The sequence below is a fragment of the Typopeltis vanoorti genome, chromosome 25 (genome assembly GCF_054136105.1).
Source record: "Typopeltis vanoorti isolate ZY-2024b chromosome 25, IOZ_Tvanoo_1.0, whole genome shotgun sequence".
NCBI classification, from domain to species: Eukaryota; Metazoa; Arthropoda; class Arachnida; order Uropygi; family Thelyphonidae; genus Typopeltis; species Typopeltis vanoorti.
Genome location: NC_143573.1, coordinates 6251695 through 6260814, shown reverse-complemented (window position 1 = coordinate 6260814; position 9120 = coordinate 6251695). Strand labels below are relative to the sequence as shown.

General features: G+C 37.9%; 1 protein-coding gene across 3 annotated transcripts in view; it reads right to left on the bottom strand.

The window, feature by feature from the left end:
• Positions 1-221: 221 nt before the first annotated feature.
• Positions 222-9120, bottom strand: part of LOC150092509 (vesicular glutamate transporter 1-like) — a 33157-nt gene continuing 24258 nt past the window's right edge. For all 3 annotated transcript variants that reach the window (XM_090414399.1, XM_090414397.1, XM_090414398.1), the window contains exons 11-12: positions 4162-4280; positions 222-693 (exon numbers count right to left, since the gene is read on the bottom strand). In XM_090414399.1, coding sequence (XP_090270525.1) covers positions 481-693; positions 4162-4280 — 332 coding nt within the window. In that variant the 3' untranslated portion in view covers positions 222-480. The remainder of the gene's footprint in view (positions 694-4161; positions 4281-9120) is intronic.

Below are 9120 nucleotides of genomic sequence, written 5' to 3'. Positions count from 1 at the left end.
AAAAGGTGAGCTGAGAGGAGTTCGCTTCTTTTAAGTAGTGCTATGCTAAGACACACTTGACATCTAACATAGCATATATTTCTTACGTTATTGACACAATTCTGGTTATTTTTGAGGGAGTGTTGCTACCCATTCCAAGCAAAATCTCCTCTAACTTTTCAGTAGTTCCAAACTTCATTCTACAATTACAAAGTTATATTTTCCTATTCAAAACGGGCAAATCAGCATAAACCACCTTCTTTATAATAGTTGTGGTGGATCTTTATTTCTTCTGGCTAATGGAACAACAGCGATATTATAGAATTTTATTTAAATTGATAATTTCACACAAAGTGTTAAAAAAGTTCATCTTATAAGTGAAACATTAGTTTCACTTCAGTGTGTTTGTTGCTGATAAAAGTTAGTCTTTGGTTTGAAGCACTTAAATTCCTGCACATTTGTGTAAACGAACCCCACTTGCTTGCATCTCTGATAGTGAAGTTATTCCAGAGACGTTTTCTCTGATTTTTCTTTTTCCTTTTCAGAGGCTCCGTAAAGGTGGCACGGATAAAGAACTGGTGTAGAAATGAAAACGGCGGTTGTTCCAGAGAAACCAGGCTTCGCCCACGGAAGTAATTTTGCCGATGCAAACACACCATAGCAGATCATTCCGGCTATTTGAATTACTCCAGCTATCAGTAGTATCTTGAAAGACTGCAAGATAAAAAGAATAGCGAATGTAAATATTCCATGTATTAACATACCTTGTATTAATATTATGAAAACAAAAAAGGACACGCTAACAACCCTCTGAAATCCACGTCATCAGCATTTCTATTTTAATGCAAATACCAAGATGTGCTTCATTACTTCTAAATCAGGCCTGATATTGCTAACAGAAGGAGGCTGCACTGACAAACTCTGCCATCACAAATACACTCTACTGTTCTCGTGATTGTGTCATCACAAGTTTGGTGCACTCTTCAATCTCACATCCCAGCGGTTCAAAACACCTGAACAGTCAAGTGTCCTATTTGGAATGTTGAACCTCCCTAGAAGATTTTGACATTCGCACTCAGACCACCTTTCCCCTCTCTAATTCCGTCGACCAAGCAGAAGGAAATGCTGTAATATTTGCAGCCAGATCTACAAGAATGAGAGAGCATCCTGAACATCCTTCAAATCACTGAATCTATTCCTAACAGATTCTCATGTTGCCTACTGTACTGTGAGATCAGCTCTAGTTTGATAATTGACACGAAAATCTCATCCAAGTTTCCCTTTCCACGACACACTCTTCATCCAACTGCTTCTAGTCTTATTGTTTGGGCTTCAGTTTGGGATGAACGTTGTCATTTTTGCTTCTCTGTTCGGTCTCCTAATCCAAATATCTGCTCTGACGTAACAACTGAAATAATTCTCGCTGTAATAAAGGCCTATATGCTCCCCCCCCCCTAACTCACTTAAATGATCATCTACCAAGCGTTGGTTGCTCAAAGAGTGTCAAGAGAGTGCAATAAAGGATTCGACGCACAAGTGATTCAAGATGAACGCTCCACTTCACGCTCAATCTATACCCAAAAATATCAACAGATCCAAATGAAATACTTTGAGGACCTTACGTTTTCTTTCTCAAATACCAGTCGTGCAGTCTTTGGATACAAACTTTGATTTTCTATGCTTCTATTTTCTTCACACGAAGAGAGTAACATCGTCCAAAGACCTATGATCATCAACAACAATACTCTCCTTCAACTCCTCCACAGATAAGAAAGGTAAATGTCCTCCGATATACAGGGTGGCCATAAAATAACTTTCCCTCTTTGGAGGCATCTGTAGCTAAAACCAATAAACAGAATGGGACCAACTTTTATATTGAGACTTTTGAAGGCATGGGGAGATGATTTCCGGAAAAAAAAATAGGTACCAAGAGTTGCCGATAGGGAAAATTTTGACGCTTGCGGAGCCGAAAACAAGCGGATAATTACATTAAAGGCAGATAAAATGCAATAATAGCATTTCGACGGTGTAAGCGACAGCCGCGTCACTCATTCCAGCTGGATATGTGGCGCGTTACAATGATAATAATAATAATAATAATAATTAAACTAAAACAACAACTTGCGAGAGATACAGAAATGAATGTAGTGATTGAACTCACAGGAAATAATGTTTTATTCATCAGAATCAATGTCCCCTGGACCACATACACGATTTACGGCATTGCATTGTTTAAGGTAAAACAACTTAACAAGTAAAGCAAGCTGAGGCAAGGTAGGACGCATATTGAGCACAATTCGTCAGTCATTCGAATAACTGCCTGAATTTTCCCAATCCCTTTTTAAGTGGAATTGGTGGCGCTGCTCTCACGTATGCACAGTAAGATTTGCATAATCCTTTTTACCTGCGTTTACTGCAAATATTTGACTGCTTTCGGCTCCGCCAGCGACCAAATTTCCCATGTCGGCGACTTTTGGTACTAAATCTTTTTTTCGTGGAAATCATCTCCCCATGGCTTCGAAAGTCTCAATATAAAACGTGGTCTTATTCTGTTTATTGGTTTTAGCTACAGATGCCTCCAAAGAGGGAAAGTTATTTTATGGCTCTGTACAAGAAGAGCTCTCACTTGCTTCCTCTTCTTTAAAAAAAAATAATAGGAAGAGACAAAAGCAGAAATATTCACAAAATTTGGAAGAATTAATAGCAGTAAACCGATTTCAGAAGAATGGAAGTGTGCAGAGAATGCTTCTAGTTACATGCACAGAAAGCTTGTGACTATCATAACTATCACTGTATACTTCATCGGAAATGTAACGAGCCATTACAGTGAGATGAAGTATGTGTAATTTATTCAATCCTTAATAGATACGTTACTTGGAAATTTTCTTGTTCTAATGGCGCCTTAAAGAATTCACCTCCACAGCATCTCTAAAATCTTTTTACTTATCCAGCATCAACTCCACAGAATACACCGAAGTCCATGTTTAGTCCATTCGAATACAAAAAGGATTAAAGTCATCCCTCACATTATCGGTTTTATCAAAAATGACGCAGAAGGTCATCAATACGCAATTCTTGTCACATACATGTCCCCCCCCCACATCAAGTCTGCTACCATTCATCCATAACAGGATATTATCCATTGAAAGAAAGGATGTTGTTTGGACCTTATTAAGAAACTGTTATCTTATATCCTGCGTTTCTATTCTGTTTGCTTGTCTTTTTCCTCTATAGTTATTCTCTACAAATAAGAATGTGTGTGTGTGTCGCCTTTTCTATCGCAACTCAGTATTAGATGCACTTCAGCTCCAACCTTGGTTACTTTGAGATAAAACTGTATTTTGAATTTGACAGAGATCATTTCAATGACGTGACCTGTCGAGGCTTGTAGGAGAGGAAAATCTCCCCTTTCTAATCTCTTTTATTTTGGTCGTATTGTGCTGAAGGTTTACAAAAATGCAACAAGAAGAGCAGCCCTATTCCAATCGTTGAAGAATGCAACCTGCAGAACCCTTCGCCTCACTCGTTTCTATTTTGTTAGGATTGTGTTGAAATCGTATATGAGTCGTAAGTAATAAAAGAGGTTGCTACATTTCGGTTCCTTTGCGAAGCAGCTTTGAGCAGGACCTCTCCTCTCTCTCTCTCTCTCTCACACACACACACGCACAGTTCCTATTGTCTTGCATTTCCAGGGAGATTTATTAATTTAATACGTGGCTCTTTTCTAAATTTCATAAAATCGGTTGAACCACGCAGTAGGAAGATTTCTGCGCAGAAAGAAAAAGCAGGATGGCACTTCGTTGAGTACTACGTTTTTGTTTTTATTTTGTTTTTGTTTTTATTCAACAGAGGTCTGGTTGAACACCTCTATCGAATAATAGTGACTGATCAAACTTAGAAACCGACAGGCAGAATCATTAAAATACGCTGAGCCAAAACAGAGTGATGCGTGTTCGGAAGGATGCACAAACCTGTTTTGCGAGACACTTCGAAAAAACATTCTTAGAAATATACAATGCCCAGGTCGCATAACGTGGAAAGATGTCCGATATTAACATCCCATTACATGAGTGCATCATCGTTCTCTCAGAAAGAAATGTTTTCTCTATTTCTGTAATGAATTGTTTTCATTGTGCTGTTTATTACTGTCTACCTAAAAGAAAACCTCGGAACAATACTTACTGGATACATGATGGTTATTTCATTGAAAGCCACCATTGCTGCAAAGCCGAATGTTTTGGAGAATCCACCAATAATGCTTGCATAATTGGGCGCAATGTCTAATGGATTTACTTGATACCCTGAAATTAAAAGAACAAGAGGGTTAGTACAATCGTCGCTTTAGTATACGGAGAAAAAGAGGTGTTAATTATACTTAACTGGTCTAACGAAGAAACCAAGAAATAAATTCAAGAGAAACCACAAACAAATGAATTCACAAAATTACAATCTAAACAGTGTTCATATATTTTGAGTACGTGTAGGTATGGATGGCTGTGGGTACGCAACAGTTTGAAAATAGGAGTATCAAATAACTCCAATAATTTAATCGAATAATAAATCATTTTTAAACACGTTTTGGATCTATGCATACATCAGAGTTTTATAATCCCTCATTAAATAGGGTTAGTGGAGTGCATGAGATGCGAATGAAATGAATTCAAAGGAAAGTTTGAAGAACTTGGTACAAATAAAAATGAACTTTCATTGTGAGGCTTAAAACAAGTTTTTAAAAGCAAAATTCAGGTCTAGAAACCCGAAATGTTTTTAAATTAGCCATCATGGCATTTCCGAAGTCATTCCCCGAAAGGAAATGCATTGGACGGGAATTACGACTCATCCCAGTCAGTACGATGGAAAGCATCGGCATCCCTTTTTGTCGAAAACAACTGGATTTCAAATTCCGTTCAGCATATGAGGACTTTCGAATGAAGGGGAGTTAGCCAGTCTCATACAGGGTGGTAATTTTCTCTCTCTCTCTCCTCAACATCTCATCTCATCTGTTATTTCTTTAAAACAGAAGATAACGCACATCTCAGTCATGTTATGAGCGCTGTACATTTGACCTGTGCTACGCCAATCTTACAGGCAAAACATAACCGAACATTCGTCGTAAAGTGTTGAATCTTTCCCTCATAGACGACATTAAAAATGTTAGTAGGAAGTGGAATACCAAGAGCGAGTTCTGTTCCGAACCAAGATGGAATCTAATCAGAGAGAACAGATATTGGAAGGACTCATTCTTCAGACAAACGGATGTAAATATTAGAGAGAGAGAGAGAGAGAGAGAGAGAGAGAGAGAGAGAGAGAGAGAAAAACACTAGATTAATATAACGACACTAGATTTTAGAATAGTTGTTGATGCAGCAAAGCGATACTCCTGAACGATTCAGACCAGATGATGACGATTGATATCAGGAGGGATTGTACACACAATTTAAAGATACGATCGATCCCGCAATGGACTTCGAAATTTCACAAGCCTAGGAGAAGGCACGTGCAAAAAGGGAAATGCAAAATAAACTATAAATAACTCTGATTTTATCGTCAGAGCGGAAAATATCCGTAATCCGTAAACTCTGATAAGCAAAGTTCCACATCTTCTGTAAACAACCTCCTTAGTGGTTGCCAATACCGATCCTCTTCAATTCCCTGCGCATAGTTCGGTGAAATATTAGTCGGGAACAAACAATCTTCGTTAAACGCTTCGGTCGACTGTTGCTCACAAGGTCTGTTTGTCCGTAGACGTCTTCTCAGACGATGGCGATCTCGTCCCATCCTAGGAGCGAAGTTACGCCTAAGGTAAATAGGGTTATTTCCCCACTGATTAAACACAAGGGGTAGCTCATCTTTTGAGAAACCAGTGAGCAGTGCTGTTTTCAAAATCGTGACTCAAGTCAGACGGGCACTTACAATAAGCCCTTTTTCGAATTCCGAAATACCCTTCGTTTTCCCCATTGTGAATAATCAGTGGCGGCTCGTGGCTTGAAATCGTGGGGGTGCTGCAATTTTCGAAATATACATACACACTGTAAGTATACAGTGAGTACGTGTTTGGATAAAATATCAAAATTATGGTAAAAATTAAACTATGAAAATGAAAAAAATATTTTTTTTATTATCGATAAAATTATACAGTTTAGTATAATTCAAAATCACTTAAAAATAAAATCCATTATCATAAAATCCCAATAAAGTTCTAAAATACAAACTATAACAAATGTTATGTCTTTAATTGTAATGTCCAAATATTTAAAGAGACGGAGTAAACACGATAAGCACTACGAACACTCTACTGCTGGCGCAAACTGCATATAAACAAGAGTGGAACTGCGCGACGGACAGTGCCGCATTATGCTAATAGCTGGCATCTCACTATGACGTGAATATGCTTGCGGCGTAGCAATATGACACTGTGGTAAACACAGTGCTACTAGCGTTCTTCGCCCTCCTAAGTGCTACAAGATGGATTTTTATTATTTTTTATACAAAATAAGAGAATTTATAGGATTGTTGACGATAAAATTAAATATTACGAGCAAATATAAATAAATTAATTAATAAATATATTTATATATCGAGAAAAATTCGGGGTGCCGCAGTTCCGTAGTGCCTATGCACGAGCAGCCCCTGTGAATAACACTATTAACGATCACTGAACAGCAGCATTCTTACATAGTTTCCTGTATCACTACGTGTTGCAGGTTGATCAAGTATTTTGCAAATACGCTGCGTAAGTGACGTTTACGGTACGTCTGCATAAAGGTTTCTAACTCAGTGGCCGTTGTGTACACCAAGAGTACCAAAAAGACAAAGTCTTCGTTATGCAAGTGAAATCACCCAAAAGAATGAAAGGAAGCAGTCATAACATTTCCTTCATTCATCAGAATTAGTTTTCGGCCTTCAAAAGTCAAGAACCAGATTTCCCAAATTTCGAGCGATGAAATAAGGATTATCACGTCCCCTATTTGTATTAGTTTACCTCCTCAAAATGAGTGTCTCAAGCTCTTTTTTCAAGAAGCACTAACCAGGAATACACTCAGAAAAAAATGGAACTGTCTGACATGGAATTGATCGGGTAATACGCTGCGTATTACGTAAACACAGGGTTTCGTCTTCTGGAGGTTTATCAATGATCTCTGATGAGCACCAGCCGTTCAAACAGCTGTCACGCTGGTGACACCAAAAAGTATTAATAAAAGGGGAATATACGGTCTCCTAGGCAGAGTTCGTGTCCTACGTAGTGCAAACCCAGGGAACTCCGATGCCAAGAGATCGATTCTCATGAACTTTATGGGCTGTTTCTTTGGTATGTTTCAATTTTTATATATTCGGCTATGAAATAAGAATAGCTTTACCATTTCTATTAACTTGCAGCGAGTATTCACAAGATTGACATTTACTTCAAGCATTTGTCACTGTTTGTCAGCCGAGCTAAAATGGAAATGTCCACCTTCCATCTAAACAGATATTAACCATACTCGAAGGCTACTTTTAACAACCAAATTCTAAAATACGATAACAAATCAGTGGCATCTGGGAGGATGTTTGATGGTAATCACCGCAGATTACAACTGTGGTTCTCTCCTTTTGACTCAACATCAGGCTGTCTTTATTGGTTTACTGTTCTATCCTGCAGCCTCCCTTGGAAAGCATTTCATTATACGGATTGTGTTACACACGGCTAATTACATCGGAGTTGTGAGGTGAGTTGGGTCATTAACCATCGCAACTTTCTCCCACACAAGATACATTATCAGTGTGTACAGAAAAAAGAGAATGCTAAAATATAGTCTAAAAGACTGAACTTCGGCTAAGTTAGATATTAAAATAGAGTATATTATAAATGCATCCATATTTTATAGTCAAATTAAGAATATAATCTTCGGCATGGAGAGTTTTTTTGTCATCTTAAGATTTCTCCCTCGTCTCAGATGAGATCCAACAGTTCAACACAGCTGTCAGGCAGTGAAATCGAATCAATGCACTAATAAAATCCTTACTTAATTTCTTACATACGGGCTCCTGGGCAGAGTAAATTTAAATTTTTTCAAGTTTCTTATATTTTGGCTATGAAATAATGATGCATTACAGCACACCCCACATCAGTATCCTTCAGATTTCCGCACTTAAACAAACAAAACTGTTAAAGCATTTTTGAAGTTTTTAAAATTTAAAAGCAGCAAACATTCAATGTTACCATTTAAATGATAAAAGACTCAAAAAAAAAAGACACAAAACTTTATTTCTGCAACTGTTAGAATTACTTGAATTCTTTCTGTGAGTGAATATTTTTCACTGCGATTCCAGTTCGAATCTCGTGTACCAATTACGACCGTCCCTATTTGCGAGACAGGCTAAGAGAGCTTGTCTGAAACTCTGCTCATTTATTTGTGACAGTTGTGGTTACTGTTGAGGATCGTGTCGTGTTGAAGCAGCCAAGGTCATGACATAGCTGATTGTTTGTCTGCCAGAACGGATTTTTCCCGCTGTGTCGCAATTTCCGTGCTTCTTTCTTAGCGCGAAATGTATGTGTACATTATTGACCTAAATACTGTCTGCTTGGACAAACCACTGTAACATTTACACAATGGCTTTTCAAAAAAGAATAAAATAGCTTTATAGCATTTTCCCTTTTAGTTTACCCCTCTTTGGATGTAGTACAGGACATAAATAAAAGTGGTAAAATCATCATTTAACTGTGATCAACGCATACTATAGTCATTGGAGATGACTTCAGAGCTCATTCTTCGAAGCTCGATAGCAAGATATTATTATTGTTAATACCTGAGACCTCCGTGGAGTCAAAGACTAATCGAAGGAGGCTATAAATCACCCAAACTAGCTGTCATACACCTTCCCTTAAATTCATTCAAACTAGATGCACTAACTACCCTTAAGGGCAAATTATTCCACTCACTCACTGCTCTATGAGAGAGCAGTGAGTGAGTGAGTGAGTGGAATTCCTATTTCTTACCCATTTCTTGACCTCGAATAAACTTAACTTCAATGGATGCCCCTCGTGTTCTCTTCCCACCTTCTGTATAACAAAAAATTCATCAGACGATATCCTTTAACACCCATTTATAAGTTTATAGACCTCTATCATATCACCCCCCCCTCTTTCTCCTGTTAACTAGA